The sequence below is a fragment of the Diabrotica undecimpunctata genome, chromosome 4 (assembly GCF_040954645.1).
Source record: "Diabrotica undecimpunctata isolate CICGRU chromosome 4, icDiaUnde3, whole genome shotgun sequence".
Lineage (NCBI taxonomy): Eukaryota > Metazoa > Arthropoda > Insecta > Coleoptera > Chrysomelidae > Diabrotica > Diabrotica undecimpunctata.
In genome coordinates, this window is record NC_092806.1 from 77742438 (window position 1) to 77761518 (window position 19081).

Sequence of the window (19081 nt, forward strand, 5' to 3'; positions counted from 1 at the left end):
ATCTTAGATTGAAGGTGTTTAATATATATGTTTATACGAAAATGTAATGACTACGACATTCGCAGATGACACTGCTATGTTAGTCACAGATAACAATCCTGCAACAGCTACCTAATCTCTCTAAAGGCATGTTAGGGACTTTGAAAAGTAGACAAAAAAGTATATATATATATATATATATATATATATATATATATATATATATATATAGTATATATATATAGTATATATATATATATAATATATATATATATATATATATATATATATATATATATATATATATATATATATATATATATATATATATATATATATACTTTTTTGTCTACTTTTCAAAGTCCCTAACATGCCTTTAGAGAGATTAGGTAGCTGTTGCAGGATTGTTATCTGTGACTATGCGAATGTTGTAGTCATTACATTTTCGTTCGTTGGTATATCGTGCGTAAATATCAAATATAATATAGGACCCAGAACACTACCTTGAGGGACTTCAGATCGTATGGGATAGATTTTTGATAGTTCTGATTCATACTTAACACGGTAGTATCTTCCTTCTAAATATGATTTTAGTAAAGTAAAAATTGACTCTGAAACGTTTATTTTTATTTTAAAGGGGAATCCTTCATGCCAGACTTTATCAAAAGTCTGACTGACGTCAAGAAAGAGCGCAGAACAGTGTTTTTTTCCTCAAAAGTTTTATTCAGTATTTCAATGATTATATGTATTTGTTCTATTGTTAAATGCTTCTCTCTGAAACCAAACTGATGAACCGGGAGAAGTTTATTATCAGCTATTATCTTGTCGCTATTAGCTTCTCAAATAGTTTAGCAATTACCGGTAAGAGACTAATAGGATGATAAGAGGTATGTTTTTGATGTAGTTTACCAGGTTTATCGTACATTATTATATTAGCAATTTTCCATTAAATTGGTACAATTTTGAGCTTTAATGGTTAAGTTATGGTTTTAATTTTTTATGCAGAAGATCTTTTATTTAGAAGTATAAGAAGTTAGTTTACTTTATTTTGGGGGAAGAAAACATGTTTATTTCTACCTAATTTCGATAAGTTATGTTTTGATTCTTATCTAGCCGTCTGGCAAATTTTTAAATTTCATTCTTTTTGCCATTATTAAAATTTCGCATTCCAATTTGCCCACACAAAATTTTCGTTTCTTCTTCAGCCTTAAGTAATCCAACTTTGGATATAAGCCTCCCCCAAATCAATCCAGTGTCTTCTATTTTGCGCCACTTTCTTCCAGTTGTGTCCTCCGATCTTCTTAATATCATCAGCCCATCTCATTTGTGGTCTTCCTCTGCTTCTCTTTCCTAACCATGGCCTTCACTGATGTATTTCGTGGTTCCATCTCTTATCCTTCAGTCGGTCATTGTGTCCTGCGAAGCTCCATTTTAATTTGGCAGCATGTTCTCCTGCGTCTTTTACTTTCGTTTTGCTTCTAATCCATTTGTTTGTTTTTTTTTGTCTATAAGTCTCACCCCGAGCATTGATCTTTCCATCGCTCTTTGTGCTTTTACTATTTTATGCATATTGGACTTGGTGAGTGTCCACGTCTGTGAACCATACGTGAGTATAGGGAGGATGCACTGATCGTAAATTCTGGTTTTCAAATACTGTTCTATTTTAGTGCTTTTCAAGATCCGACTCAGTTTTCCAAATCCTGCCCACGCTAACCTTATTCTTCTGGTAATTTCGGCAGTTTGATTTTCTTTGTTAATTTTCATTATCTGTCCCAGGTAGATGTATTCGCTATAAAAAAAATTTCGTTATAGCTGACATATTCAATATTATAAATATTAATACACCTTTTCTTCTTTTACGATTCTACGATTTTTCTGCACCTGACCATATGTGAGCATATGAACCTAAGGTCTCCACGTATTATATACCTTTTTTTGGTTTTTGTCAGACAGACTATATTCATTTTATATCGTTCGATTTCCTTTACCACTTCTTTATTTTTCGTCGATATCTACACAACGTTTTAAGTTCCTAATTTCAGATATTTTTTTGTTAGTTCGTCGTTTATTAGATCTGTCATGTATCCGAGGCTTACTGCTAGGCTTATTTGCAAGTTTATTTTTTATAAATGATAAGGAGCAAGCCCACCAACTTGGAAGTCCAGAATTTACTGTTGTTTACTCCCTTAGCTGATCAGTCCCAGTTTTATGGCGCCAGGAATTTGCCATCCACTCCCTCTCGTCTGCTACATGACGTACATCGATTTTGCGCGATGCACCCTGTTAATTATGCAGTAAAATTCCTTCGGGGGCGTGAGAGTAGGATTTTAGGATTAAGTTAATATTGTTGATCTCTTAATTTTTACTAATACCAAGATTTTCTGTTTTTAGATGTACTTTATGGATTCGTCACAGAAGAAATTTAACAAAAGTAGTCCAATTTATAGCCTGTCGTTCGACGCAGAGTCGCTTTTTGCAGTAACCGATCAGAACTTGCATGTTCTTGACTTTTCAGCACACAGGGCACCCTCGCACGACTATTCGTTTTTCTTAAAATGAACGACGTATTTTTGTCTAAATACCGTCATAATAATAAGATGTTGAAGACGAAGTATTTGTACGAAGGCAAATTCTGATTCTGATGAAGGCAAAGACTGATTCTTAGAAGTATATTTTTTTTACAATAATGACACTCATATATTTAAGTAGTAAGTATTTAGAAAAAATATCGTATTATTTGTCATTGTATAAAAATCTTTTCTTATTGGCCTTTATCAATTCCTGAATAAATGTACCTTTATAATAATTTCTAACCCGTTTAAGTAATTTCATACTCTGTTAGAATATGTTGCAATAAATATTTAGCATCTGCAGTAAGTACTATACTACAAGTCTATGCTAGGAAAACTACGAATGTCAAACACGATAAAGAAAAAATGATGAACATAAAATTATTTAAAACAAAAGTTCATCTATTCAGTGCGTTGTAAAAACTACATCACTCTAAAGTTAATAATGCATCATAATACCCCAGACAGCATGGAATAAAATTTAATAAGCGTTTCAGTTTGAATGTATTTGTGACTAGGATTGGTTTATTTACTTTTCGATGTCTTTATTATTGATCTTTATAAATTATTCTTCGTTTGTGTTATCTCTTATGGTGTTAAATACGTTTTGAACGAAACTGGTATCTTTTCGATTTTGATGACACTGAGTGTTTGAAGCAAATTCGTTAAGATGGTTTTATAGAAGTAAAAGTAAGTGGCGAGTTGCAGTATTTAATCTCAGAATGCATAAGAACATTGCATGCCTGAAGAACATCGTAAATTAGTTTTTGACTAAATAAGTACTGTGCAAATAAGATAAAAATAGACAACATATGTGCAGTTATTCAGATAAATTCACAAATAAAGAGAGCACTGGTTAAGAAAATTTAAGTTGAAAGTGGTTTAAATGTACATTTGAGAATATTGAACATTAAAAAGGTTGGTGGTAAGGCACCCTTAACTTAAGAGTGCATAATATCGCAGTGAAATACTTGGTCCTTTCATAAATTAACTTAATGAGGATTTACAAAATAGGTATTAATTATTCATAGTGTATCAGCACACAATTATGGAACCGACTCAATGTCTTAGAGATTTTCGATGACATAATAATAAACATGAACACTAAAATGTTATCTCTAAATAGATAATAAGTTTTCATAAATATACCTGTGCATTTTGTTATTTTTACATGGTACTACAGTCAGAAATCACATAATTCATTGATTTCCGCATCCGGAAACACATTTCATAAAACAAAAACAAATTTGAACTTTACAAATATAAATTAAAATCTACAAAAAGTCTAAAATCGATACAAAAGTGTAGAAATCGGACATTGATGAAAACAGTAGAGGCCTTCGAAATGTGGGCTTACCGACGTATATTACGTATATCCTGGACTGAGCACGTGACCAACGAAGAGGTACTACGCCGGATAGGTAAAGAGAGAGAGGTAGGAATAAGTATAAAGAAAAGAAAGTTGGAATACTTGGGTCACGTTATGAGACATAATAAATATAGAGTACTACAACTGATCGTTCAAGGGAAAATAGACAGCAGAAGGTGTCCAGGGAGGAGAAGACACTCGTGGCTCCAAAACTTGCGGCAATGGTTCGGATTGTCATCTGCTGAACTATTCAGATCTGCCGTAAACAAAGTCAGAATAGCCATGTTGATTGCCAACGTTCGGAACGGAAAAGGCAAATGAAGAAGAAGAAGAAATCGGACAAAAATCGCAAAGGGGAGACAAATTGGATCTGAAAAATTACTTAGGAATTAATTTATTAAACACCAACACTAAAATTAACACCCAAAGTGATAACAAATAAACTTATTGAAATTATAACACTCGGAGAAGAACAACAAGGTTTTTGGTCGGGAATATCATGCACCGACCCTATATTTATAATTAGTCAAGTGCAAGAGAAATCATTAGAATACAATAAACCGGTATTTATGTATGTCGGTTTATTGTATTCTAATGTCGGACCTTACGAAGACATTTTAAAGGGGCAAATTAAAGGACGTTATCCACTTATTGTACTCAAGAGATATACTCCAGGAATAATCAAATCGATCGAAAATATCTACCGGAATAACACAATAAAAGTAAAATAAGAACTAACACCTAATTGAAGCTGGCAATGGGATGAGACAGGGGGGTTTCCTGAGTCCACTATTGTTCAAACTGATCATGGATGAAATAATAAAAAAAGTAAGAACTAAAAAAAGATGCCAAATGGGAGAACAACAATTTAAAATAATCTGCTATGCAGACAAACAATACTAATCTTTCAAAGTGAAGATGATTTACAACGTATGCTGGACCAATTTAATATAACCACCTGAAAATTGAACTTCTTAATTTCCCTATTAAAAGACAAGATGCATGGTTATAACAGCAAATTTAGGTACTAAGATGTAAATTTTAGCTGGAGAGTCCGATAATAGAACAAATGATGGAGTTTAAACATCTAGACATTACACCATTTAGATGCGGAAAGCTCGAAACAGAAGTATAAGATCAAGTGAACAGAGCAAACAAAGCTACTTTTTCAAATTATAATCTAATGTACAGGGTAATACACCTTCGTATGATGACATCATCACCATTTTTTTAAATGGATTGATTCCAAAAGATTTTGTAAAAGTATATTTGCTGTTAAAACTTAGGAGATAGTATATTTTTTATCTCGATGAATGACCATTATTTTTTTTTTAATTGTAAATTCAAAATATTTTATAAGACTTCATCTCTACAGTTTTAGTTCATTTGATCCATGTAGCTAGGAAATATCAAAAAATGACGTTTAACACACAACATTTTATGTTTTTATAACTTTTTTTATAATAAATCGAGAATGACTAAATCAATTTGGCCAATTTTGGTTTTGAAATATTTGAAATTCTAGGAAGGTCTAATATGAGAAAATATGATGAAATTTAAAGAAAAATAGTAGAAGAAACGGCTTTATTTTCCCGTGCAATCAGATACGTTATACTCTTATACAAAATGTTTTTAATGTACCTCTACAATAGTTCATTTAAACATAAAGTGAAGTTTAACAAACTTCAAAGTGACGTATATTTACTTTTTTCGTTTCGCTTAATCTTGAGAAAACACGATTAAATTGTAATTGTAATTTTACAATAAAATTGTAAAAGTAGTTTTATTTTCCCATACAAACAGTTATACAGTGCGTCCATAGAGTAACACATAAATTCATTATTAGCTAAATAAACGACAGTATTAGAAATTCCCGAAACAGGTCGATTTTTGATTTTAATTTACTAGTTTTTCAAATTATAATTTAATATACAGGGTGAACCCCCTTAGTATGATGACGTCATCAACATTTTTTTTTTCAATTTACTGATTTCCCTTGCTGAACTGATTCCAAAAATATATAACACGTTTCTTCAAATTGGTACACAGTGGCAAAAATGCAAAAATTTCAAGTTACAAAATAATAAATGAACAATAAATGTATTAATCACATTAAATTTAATTTCATATTGTTATACAACTATGTTAGTTAACCATTAAAAACAATTTGCAATATTTCTAACATTGTATCTAACAGCTTTTATATAGTGATCGAAGCCCCTGAATGATACAAATATTTTCTAGCAGCTTTTATTAGTGATCCAATCCCCTGAACCATAAAAATATTTTTAATGTTTTACAGTATTTTTTTAATTTTTTTTTTCATTTGACCTTAAAAAACTGTCAGAAACTACAAATTTGTATTGTTAACGCTTTACAGAAGGTACAGTTACTTGAAAACTATTAGGGCAGTTTAATATTTGCAACTTTTTTTACAAAATGTCTTTTACCGAAAGTTATAGGATTGAAATTATAATTGGTATTTGCGATAAGATGCGGACTCAACAAGAAGTATGTCGACTTTTTCACGATTACCCAGATTGTCAACCTATTTCACAATCTAGGCGGCAGTAGAAAATCCACATTGTACAGTGCGAGAATCATCTAGGGATTTTGGCGTTGGAAAGTCTCCAGTATTAAACGTTTTTAAAACGGTAAAATACCATCCTTCTAAAGCACCTATGTCTTATCCATGAATTAGCTAAAAACGTTCATGTTAAACGGCAAAACACCCGTAATTGGTCTGATGAAAATCCACACTGGATGTAAGTGTCCCATACGGAAAAACTACAAAAAATGAACGTATGGGCTGGTATTATGAAACATATCCATATTTTTTATGAAAATTTAAAAAGAGCAATATATCTGGATTTCCTACTAAATACATTACTCCCTGATCTGATCCAGCTTTTTCCTGATATTCAAATACCCACTAATTTAGACCGCCGAATCTGGTTTCAACAAGATGGTGCACCGCCACATTTCGCAGTAACTGTGCGCGATTTTTTAAATAGAACTTTTCTACAACGGTGGAATTAGAATTCTTTTTATGGGGTTTATATCCGTCAACTACAAGACCGAATTAGACAAGAAATACAGAACGTAACACCCGCTATGCTACAGTGGCCGTTTCAGTCATTGTCTCACGTTCAATGGAGAAAAATTTGAACATTTATTGTAAATTTTCATTTGTTTATTTTTGGTAATGTATTATAGTAATTACATAATAGTAATGTAGTTGCATAACAGTATGTAATTTCATTTAATGTGTTTATTACGTTTATCCTTCATTTATTATTTTGTAGGTAAATTGGAATTTTTGCACTTTTGCCACCCTGTACCAATTTGAAACAACGTGTCATACATTTTTGGAATAAGCTCAGTAAGGGAAATCTATAAATTGAAAAAAAATGGGGGTTCCATTAAAAAAAAATGGTGAGTACGTTATCATACGAAGGTTATTCACAATGTATATTAGATAATTTGAAAAAATAGTAAATTAAAATATGTATATATATATATATATATATATATATATATATATATATATATATATATATCTATATATATCTATATATCTATATATCTATATATATATATATATATATATATATATATATATATATATATATATATATATATATATAGTGACTTTCGATATAAACAAACAACATAGTTTATTAGGGCTGCAGTCAAAAAAAATAGGTAAAACGAATATGTAATATTTACAAAATATCACAATTCGTCAGTGCAACTTACTAGTCGTTGAGATTATTTATAAAAAGCTTTGACACTCAACATTAATAACACAAATATAAAATAATGTACAAAATACATTCTAAAATTTACGTAAGGATAGTAAAACTTAGTTTATGACTTATTTTTGTATCAGAGTTAAACACCATCAAAACTAAGTTTGTAGCGGCTAGCTCACCCATTGCACATTGAAACCCCTCAGGGGTGATGTTCGGCATAAACTAACTTAATTTGAGAAATCGGGAATTATTAATAAAATAATTTCTTTAACACATATCTTTATTTATTTATATTTTAATAATTCAAAATGTAATAACAATTAAATTGAGGTTCTAACAACAGGGAATTAAGCATCTATATACAAAATCTCAAGAAATAAAGAAACTTAGCTCTACTCTATGAGAAATCCTCCTGCTGTTTCCTTCTCAACTCGGACCATACAATGTCTGCAAAAACCATGCCGCTAAGCCGAAACCATGTGGATCCCTCTCCAATCCAAAGCCATGCGGACTTTCAAAATCGAGATGGATTTCTTATTCAAAAAAAAAAATTTCATTTTCGTATTCTTCAAGGTGGATTCTCTTGAATAAAAAACAAGATGGATTCTCTTGAATAAAAACCAAGGTGGCTAGAAAAACAAAAGCCGCTATAAAACTCGTCATGGCACGAGTTTTGTCCAACAACAGAAGAATTCTGGCAAGCAGAAAGCTCTTCTCTCCGAGACCTGTATACCGATCCAGAATTCTCTGATGTTGCCAAAACTCACAAATTAATAATTGTAATTAATAGATAAATTATTAAATGAAAAATGAAAAAGACAAAGTTGTGCGATAAATACGATTTATATTGAATTATTATTATTACAGCAAAGGTAAAAAGAAAATAAAAATCGTAAGCAGTTTTTAAGTACTTGCGTACACAGAATTATACGAAAAACTAAAAGTGTTCTTGAATAAAGTATGAAAATATGTTGTTGTAAAAAGAGCAAAGTATTAACTTACCCAGACCGTTGGAAGTTTCTGACCACGAGGACTTATATTTTTAATAATACCTTCTCGTTTGCTGGTTTATTTTAAAAAGAAATTAAATCGGGTCGGATTGATAGAAGTAAATTATTTAGGAGTGGGGTTTCTGTTTCTTGTACGATAAAGTAAGCGAAGGTAGGACTACGAGGGGACTTAAGAAATTAATCAGCGGATTTATTTGTAATAGGAAAATATTGAAATAAAATATAGGAATACAAACAAAGGAAAAAGAACTTATTATCAATAAAAATCAAATAGTATGCGCAGAAAATAGTGGAAAGTACTTTGAAATTAATAAGAACAAAAATGTAACGTTTTAAACGTTACACACTCCCCCCACCAGGAAAAAAAAATTTTGAAGACTGACTGAAAAATTTTTGAGAAATACTAATCAGAAAGCAGAACTAAGAGAAAACAAGAACAGAAGGCAAAATGAGACAATAGTACAAATACCCAAAGAAGAAGGCTTAAAAGTGACACAGAAAATAAAAAGAAGTGGGAAATACCGAACGTGACTCCTATAAAATAAATATATTCGAATCATAAGGAATACAAAACTCTACTTCATAAGAAACGATCAAGAAAAAAAAAATATACGAAGGATCATACAATGCACATTGTAAAATAAAAATCTAGAAACGATCTATCTACAACGTGAAATAACAGAATACAACTTTTAATTTGAATTAAAGGTGCAAAAAATTAGAAATCGAAACTACAACATATTTCTATAAAAGTTTTACAGATCCGAAATGTGAACACACTAAGTAACAATATTTTTTGTCTTTTTTTTTAAACTGCTGAACATATTATAAATAATAGTGATAATGTAATCAAAAAGTGCTGTGTTTAGTTATATTAATCAAGATTTGCTGTAACAATTAAATTCTGCAATATAGAGAAAAAAAAAAGAAAAAAACTGTCTTTTACTTTTAAATTGAAGAGCGAGATTTTATGGCTGAAATTAAAACAATATTTGCATATCACGGTTAATCCGTTAAAGGTAACAAAAATAACAAGAAACAAATAATAGCTAATATCTCAAAGATACTCATGAAATTTTATTAATTTTTTTTTTATTAAATTAATATTATTGTCAACAAAAAACAAATAGTGATTTATAGTGTCACCGCACTAAAAAAACTATTCTAAAACTATAACTCTTAATAAAGTTTAGTGAAAAAAAATGAACTAATAATTCTTAAAACAAAAATAACAAGTTCTATTTTAAGTGTAAATTATTATACACCGTCAAATTAATAATAAGTTGGGGTAGGTAACTAAACGTATCCCAGGAAAAACTTAATCAGTATTAATAAAATTTGCTAACTATACTGGTCTAATACATAAAATTGCATTAGTTAAATAAAAATTACTAAATAAAATTATTCCAGTATAGATTAATTAAGTTAAGGTAAATATTTACAAAAGTATGAGTCTCAATATGTTACGCTACTAATAATCATTGAAAACAAAATAAATGAATAAATATAATCGTTTAAACATGAAATAATACCATAATCTAAGATCCTATATAGATTTGAAGAAGAAAAAGAAACAAAATTTAATTTCTCGATATTATGTCTTCCTAAATATACTACGAAAACACTCTGTTATTGAGATCTAAAACGAGTGGAAATAAAGAATACGATGCTCAATTATACCAAGAAAATTGTTTTGGACGCCAGTATATTTTTGATAAAAATATACAAAAACTAGTGTATGTGGTTGAAATAGATAGAACAAACACAAATATAAATAGAAGATAAACTGCCATAGTTTTTCTGTTAAAATGGAAACGATGATTACGCACAAATTAGAAAACTGCATAATGCATGAACCATGCGGAAAAAATACGACCAAAGGGTGCATAGTTTTATTAAAAGCTAGCAAAAATTACTCCAAAACGCCATAAATTTACACTAGAGTCTCATGAAGAGTAATGCATAAAATTACTTTAGTTTCAGAAGAGGGAAAGTGTCTTGACACTAAAATAAGTTAACTTAACCTATACTATAGGAAAAGCAACTCAACCGAGATAGTTATAGAATAACTACTGGTTAATAAACAATCAACAAAATCAACAAAAAATAGAATATCCAGAATGTATTATAAATCAATATCATCCTAGAGAATAAAATAAAGAATAATCAACCACAAAAATGAACATCTCTTACATTACCAAAATGACACCACGTGTAATCCCTTACAAACACTAGGCAACAAGGCAAGGATAACAGATAGATAAAAAGGTGTAATAAATTGATTTTAATTTTTTTTTCTTCTAACAAAAGATAATCCACTATAATGTAGTGTACAAAAGATCATAGACAAAGTAAAGCAACAAAACAATGATTATTTTGAGGACTCATCTTCAGAAAGGTCAGTAACATCTAACTTGATGTCTCTAATATGGAAATCTCCTAGGATGTTGTCATCCAGATCTTTCAAGGAATAAACTAAGGGTGAAATTACCTTATGGACAACACAGGGTATAAATTTAGGTGCTAGTTTAGCTGAAAAGTTGTCGACAGCCTTGGAAAGTACAAAATTTCTCTTCCAGACCTTATCCCCTACATTGAAATGTAGTGTGCGTTTACGCAAGTTGTAACGCTTAGAGTTAATTGCATGCGAGTGACGCAACCTCTTTTGCACTTCAGAAAACAAAGGTGATAGCTCCTCAGGAGGTTTGGGAGAAAACAAATGACAGTTAATGTTAATGTCATTATCTGCTCTGTCTTCTATTTTTCCGAAGAAAGAACCGTTTGTAGAAATGTTCCTAGCAAAGGTTAAGAATGACGGAGAAAATTTCGTGACTTCGTGTTTGGCAAGTCGAATTGCCTGTGCAATTTTATAAATTTCCTTATCCCAATCTTTGTGATTGTCGTGTATATAAGAACGAATGGCTGTAGTTATGGTTTTATTTACCCTTTCTGTTGGATTAATCTGTGGAAAATACCTTGCGTTATACCAAATTTTTTTCACTCCATACCTGGACATAAGATCTTTAAATTCCTTAGAAATAAATTGTGAGCCATTGTCGCATGCAAATATCTGAGGCACTCCAAATAACAAAAAAATTTGGTTTTCTATAAACCTAACAATTCCCTTAGATGTTGCACTTGACATGGTATGAACAAACACAAATTTTGTAAACCAATCTGTGACGACTAAAAGATAACGGTTCCCGTTTTTAGACCGAGGGTAGGGACCTAATAAATCAGCGGAAAGAAACTGAAATGGATAATTAATATCTCTATAATTGCCCATTTTACCAGCTGGAGGTAGATTTGATGACTTGCAGGATGCACAAATTTTGCACTTGGAGATATATTTCACCACCGAAGATCTCATTCTTGGCCAATAGTAAATTTCAGATATTCTCCCTAGTGTTTTAGACACCCCGAAGTGACCAGCTGTAGGTTCATCATGGTACATCTTAAGGACTTCTTGTCTATTCGGTGCAGGAACAAAAACCTTCCATTCGGTGGAAGATTTACCAAATTTAGTTTTCGGGAAAACGTGCTTATAAAGAACATTGTCCTGTACTCGAAAAGAAGGATACAATTCTGGATTTTCTGAACACTTTTTAATTAATGACTTATAAAAAACATCTGGCTTTAAATTAGACAAGTTTAAGACACAAACTTCCCGTATGTTATTGGGAATTCTAGATAGTGAATCTGCCACTACATTTAATGAACCACTGCGGTGTATAATCGAAAATTTATGACAAGATAATTTCATTATCCATCTAGCTAACCTAGGTGATGGATTTTTCATCGTAGTTAACCATTGTAAGGAAGCATGATCTGTTATAACACAGAACTCAGTACCCTCAATGTATCCTCGAAATTTTTCAATGGATAGTAAGATTGAAAGCATCTCTTTCTCAGTGGTACTGTACTTACGCTGACATTTATTTAGCGTTTTGCTGAAGTAAGCGACGGGATGTTCGAAACCATCGTCTTTTTGAAAAAGAACACTACCTACTCCATGATCGGAAGCATCGCAAGCTAAGTAGAATTTTTTAGAAAAGTCTGGACTGGCTAGTACAGGAGCACTAGTCAAAAGTTCTTTTATTTTGATGAACGCTTCGTCTGCCTCTTTGGTCCAAGTAATAGATTGTCCTTTTTTCTTTCCTTTCAACAAATCGGAGATGGGGCTACTAACAGTACTGAAATTACGGAGGAAACGACGATAATATCCTATCAACCCAATTAAACGACGTATCTGTGTCGTATTTTGCGGCACAGGATAGTCAAGAATTGACTGTACCTTATCTGGGTCGGTTCGTAAACCTTCTTTATCAACTATAAAACCAAGAAACTTCAATGAGGGTCTACAGAATTCACATTTATCAAAATTAACAGTAAGATTAGCGGATTTTAATTGTCTGAACAGGTCTTTGAGTACTCTTATATGGGTGTCGAAATCTGGGGTAACAACTATAATGTCATCAATATAATAAAATGCATATGGATCAAGTTTTGGTCCAATGACATAGTCCATCAAGCGACTCATAGCTTGTGCACTATTATTTAACCCGAACGGTAAGACATTAAAACAAAAAACTCCTCTGTTAGGAATTGAAAACGCAGTCTTTAATCTAGATTCTTCATCTAGAGGTATCTGATAAAATGCATGACGGAGATCAATAGATGAAATATACTTTGCATCTCCAACCTTAGAAATTACAGTATCAACAAGTGGCATAGGGTAACTATCTGGTATCGTAACAGAGTTTAATTTACGACCATCAAAACATGTGCGGTATGTACCGTCTTTTTTTTTAACAAGCCACAGTGGGCTAAGCCAAGGAGTGAGAGTAGTTAAGGGTTGGATCACCTTTAAACGTAGCATCTTATCAACTCCTTCATTTAAAATTTTTTGCATGGCAGGAGACAAAGGGTACTGCCTCTGTTTAACTGGTTTATTGCCTGCTGTATCAATGTGATGAGTGTAAAGATGAGTTCTACCAATAGAATCTACTGGATCTATTTCTTTAAATAATTTCATCACGGAATCGAGTTGAACTGATTGAGAAGGTGTTAGGCTGTGTTTGTCACTAATAGTGTTAACAACACATGTTGAAAACTCCATTGAATTGACAGAATTAAAGGTAAAATTGGAAAAATCTAAGTTAAGTTTAAAAATTCTTACAAAGTTCATACCTAAAATTATTTTTTGAGAAATAGAAGGTACTACTAAAAATTTCAATATATGTGTGATATTCTGCAAAGATACGGGTAAATCAACAGAACCGATAGTATTTTGAAGACTACCATCAGCTGTTGTTAAGCAAGTAGAAACATCATAATTTAAAGTTAGCTTACACTTTTTTAATAAATACAATGATGATGAACCCAGGATAGAAACGTTGCTACCTGAATCCAAAAGTGCAGAAATAACCTCACCATCTATTGAAATAGATATATATGGACGATTATCAGAACCGTGCTTGTCCAACAATGGATTAGTAGTTAGTTTCTCAGAAGGCAAAATAGGAACTAAAGTTAAATTACTATCTGAAGTCAAATTATTACTCAGAGAAATGATAGACTCATCATCAGAATCGTCAACTTTTGAAGAATAAGTAGGTAATAAATTAGATACGTTTTTGTCTATATTACTGTTTGAATTAAATTTAGAAAAAGAGACAATTTTATTATCATTGTTATGCAATACTGTATTAGAAGACGAATGGGAATCACTATTATGCAAATTAATTTGTCGTCGGTCTATTGTCGTGACCTTTTTTGTAGAGATTTTCCTGGAATGTGCTTGTCTTTTGTTGTCGGCTTTTCTGTGTTCGACGTAGACGGGGCTGGTGGGTTGATGTTGACACCAGATTGCTCGTTTTTTGAAGAGCAACTACAATTCTTCTTATAGACATTTTTACTACCGCAACCATGGCAAAACACGGTACGTTCAGATCTACACTCCGGGAATGTATGTCCTTTAATACCACAATTCCAGCAAATCACTTGTAAAGAATTTGTCTCCTGAAATCTTTCATGAAACGTAGGATTTTGAGTCCTTATAGTAGACATAGATAAAGCTGACTCTATTTTTCTACAAAATTTTGTTAAATCTGCAATTGTGCTTACTTCGTGCAAGGCTAAGGCTTTACTGTAGTTTGGAAGAAGGCCTCTTTTGATTTCCGAAACCATTTCACATTCTTGTACTTTATTTGGAAGCCTGTGGAAAAGCGCTTCAAAATTTGAAATAAAAGTAGTAACGGGTTCCCTAAAACTTTGCTTGGTAGAACGTATTTGATCCCATAAATTACTTTCATAATCTTCAGGCAAATAGGTATTTTTAAGAGCTGTAACAAGTTCTGACCAATCGTGAAAAGATCTCTTAAGAAAATGATTGTGCCACCAACCAAACGCAGAGCCTTCAAAAAGGTCTCCAGCAGATAGAAATAACTCCTGGTCCGTACATCCTCTTGAGGCTTTTAATGCTTCAATTTGCTCTAAAAACGGAATAATTTGTTCTCGACCGGAAAACTTTTTAATTCCCCATTTGTAAATCGGGACGGATTTAACAACAGTACCAAAGGATCTTGATGCAATAGGCGTAGAAGCGTTTTGGGGAAGCATTTCATCATTAGCGTCCTCTTGTAAGTCCACTTGAGTTTTCTCAGCCAAAACTCCTTCTAAGTTGACGAGGTTGTTCCTAATTTCTCGCTTAATTTTAATTTCCTCATCCTTAGTAGCATTCAATTTGGAAATCCTACCAGACAAATGTGTCAATCTATCCGTTAACTGTTTATATGGTGATGAGTTCTTTGTGCCAGTGAAATTGTTTATAAGTGTAGTCAATTCCTTTAAAGTTGTTGTTGCACCTCTGAAATCTTCTTCGAATGACAAGTCATTGGAGGCAGATGAAAAGCTACGATTAAAAACTTCCTGTGTTAAAAGTCCACGAAGAACTTTCCTTTTTTCTTCAACTGTATTTGGCACATCAACATCTCTTGTCTGAATTTCATAAGCCAGTTCATCCGACTTTAAATGATTTGGATTAAACGGAAGAGACATATTGATAAATAATTATTAAATACAAAGGGCAAAAATACTCGTAAAAAAACGGACTAGACGTAGATGCATATAGGAATACAAGATAATAGCAAAAAGTATTCAAAAAAAAATATGGTTTAACTACTAGGCATGTAGTGCAAGCAGGTTAACTCACCCAAAAATTGGAATAGATCGAAAATATTGCAATGTAATGTATAATATATAAGAAGGTCTAACAATTATAGCAAAATATAAAATAAATCCTTAAATTGGAACTAGAAATGTATGTGAATTAAATTTGCAACAACATTTAAGAAGAGAGGAAACCACCTAAAAGATTGCCTTAGTTGACGCATAAAGCATATTACATAACGCTTGTTTCAAAAAAAATTATTTAAATAAAATTATAGTGTTGAACTTATACGCAAACTTTTAGAACGCGCCTTGTATTATGAAAACTAACCATTACTATAAACTTATCATCTAGATTTAGATCGTTGTGAGTATAGTATTAAAAGTTTCTTATTTTATGTAGATATCAAAATAAGATTTATATATATATATATATATATATATATATAAATATATATATATATATATATATATATATATATATATATATATATATATATGTATATAATTAGAAAAAAAAACTTCGCTTTTCAAATATCTAAAGTAAACGTTTAAATAAATGGTCAAACAAATACCTTGTTTTACACAAAATACACATATACACAAAAACTGATAAGCTGATAACTCAAATGAGTTCTCCTTTTTTTATTTAAATTACTTATTGATAGAAAAAAAAATGCAAAAAATTGAAATAGATTTTACGGAAACAAATTTAATAAAGAAAGTGTGAGAAAAATCCATTAATAAAACCCAAAATCAACAAATTAAATAGTTTACGTACGTTGGGCGCCAATTGTGTAGCGGCTAGCTCACCCATTGCACATTGAAACCCCTCAGGGGTGATGTTCGGCATAAACTAACTTAATTTGAGAAATCGGGAATTATTAATAAAATAATTTCTTTAACACATATCTTTATTTATTTATATTTTAATAATTCAAAATGTAATAACAATTAAATTGAGGTTCTAACAACAGGGAATTAAGCATCTATATACAAAATCTCAAGAAATAAAGAAACTTAGCTCTACTCTATGAGAAATCCTCCTGCTGTTTCCTTCTCAACTCGGACCATACAATGTCTGCAAAAACCATGCCGCTAAGCCGAAACCATGTGGATCCCTCTCCAATCCAAAGCCATGCGGACTTTCAAAATCGAGATGGATTTCTTATTCCAAAAAAAAAATTTCATTTTCGTATTCTTCAAGGTGGATTCTCTTGAATAAAAAACAAGATGGATTCTCTTGAATAAAAACCAAGGTGGCTAGAAAAACAAAAGCCGCTATAAAACTCGTCATGGCACGAGTTTTGTCCAACAACAGAAGAATTCTGGCAAGCAGAAAGCTCTTCTCTCCGAGACCTGTATACCGATCCAGAATTCTCTGATGTTGCCAAAACTCACAAATTAATAATTGTAATTAATAGATAAATTATTAAATGAAAAATGAAAAAGACAAAGTTGTGCGATAAATACGATTTATATTGAATTATTATTATTACAGCAAAGGTAAAAAGAAAATAAAAATCGTAAGCAGTTTTTAAGTACTTGCGTACACAGAATTATACGAAAAACTAAAAGTGTTCTTGAATAAAGTATGAAAATATGTTGTTGTAAAAAGAGCAAAGTATTAACTTACCCAGACCGTTGGAAGTTTCTGACCACGAGGACTTATATTTTTAATAATACCTTCTCGTTTGCTGGTTTATTTTAAAAAGAAATTAAATCGGGTCGGATTGATAGAAGTAAATTATTTAGGAGTGGGGTTTCTGTTTCTTGTACGATAAAGTAAGCGAAGGTAGGACTACGAGGGGACTTAAGAAATTAATCAGCGGATTTATTTGTAATAGGAAAATATTGAAATAAAATATAGGAATACAAACAAAGGAAAAAGAACTTATTATCAATAAAAATCAAATAGTATGCGCAGAAAATAGTGGAAAGTACTTTGAAATTAATAAGAACAAAAATGTAACGTTTTAAACGTTACAAGTTTTACTATTCTTATCTACATTTTAGAATGTATTTTGTCCATTATTTTATATTTTATATTTGTGTTAATAATGTTGAGTGTCAAAGCTTTTTATAAATAATCTCAACGACTAGTAAGTTGCACTGACGAATTGTGATATTTTGTAAATATTACATATTCTTTTTATCTATATTACAGTGTCTTGAAAAAGGAATAAAACAATTCCGAAAGCTAGACAAAAAGTCAAAAGTGTTTCTTTAACATCCCGGTCAAACTTCTGACTGCATCCCTAATAAACTGGACTGTTATATATATATATATATATATATATATATATATATATATATATATATATATATATATATATATATATATATATATATAGGTAGGGCTCTTTGACGCCTTATTTGAATTGCAAGGGTACAAATATTATTTTTAACGTTGTCTAGGTTTATTGTGAGTCATTAAAGTACTAAGATTAATTTAAATTTGCCATACTAAACGAACCGTCTAGGAGGGTACAACTGTTAACACTAAATCATGCCTCATTTATATCTCCTTCAAATAATTAAAAATCAGGCAAAATTGCCACGTAAAAGACACCTCCATCGAATTAATATAAATATATTCACAAGACAATTTTCATGACCTTATATTAATATTTTATGTGTATATTTAAATCTTTTGGAATAAAGTAAAATTAAACCATATTAATAAATAAAATCTTAAATGATATATTATAGTATAATATATATTATATATTTATATATTCATTTGATATATTTTTTCTTTACTGCTTTTGTTTGCATTCTTTATAATAATTTATTGTTATTATTCTTCACTTATTGGATTGTTTGAAAATGGGAATTTCTCGTAAATACATAAATAAATATATTTGTTATTGGCCTACTTAGTTGTTTATTTCCTAAACCATTTTAAGGCAAAATCTCTAAAACAAGATGCTTGCGCGGGCACGTCAGCATTTATCTATATGTGATAAGTATGTATCCAGACACACATGCATTAGAAGGATACGTAAATATATAATCAATCAAAATATTCTATGAATCTACAGTAGATTGACCTACCTTAGCCGTCATTGCAATGTTGTCATTTCTAATAGAATGACTATATACTAAATACTTGTGAATTAGATAGCACATTAATGATGCAATGCCGAGCCAGATAGCATTTCGTACCAACTTATAATAAAAATTTATGGAAGAAAAAGGAGATGACCAAGAAGTCTAGAAATAAAA

At 31.0% G+C, this 19081-nt stretch overlaps 1 protein-coding gene across 4 annotated transcripts in view; it reads left to right on the top strand.

Moving 5' to 3' along the window:
• The window catches only part of LOC140439710 (F-box/WD repeat-containing protein 4-like), a 232617-nt gene that overhangs the window by 157193 nt on the left and 56343 nt on the right, over positions 1–19081 (top strand). For 2 of the 4 annotated variants that reach the window (XM_072529804.1, XM_072529807.1), the window contains one exon: positions 2371–2687. In XM_072529804.1, coding sequence (XP_072385905.1) covers positions 2371–2538 — 168 coding nt within the window. In that variant the 3' untranslated portion in view covers positions 2539–2687. Of the gene's footprint in view, positions 1–2370; positions 2786–7223; positions 7361–19081 lie in introns of those variants that run through there. The other 2 variants (XM_072529806.1, XM_072529805.1) reach the window with 2 other exon arrangements.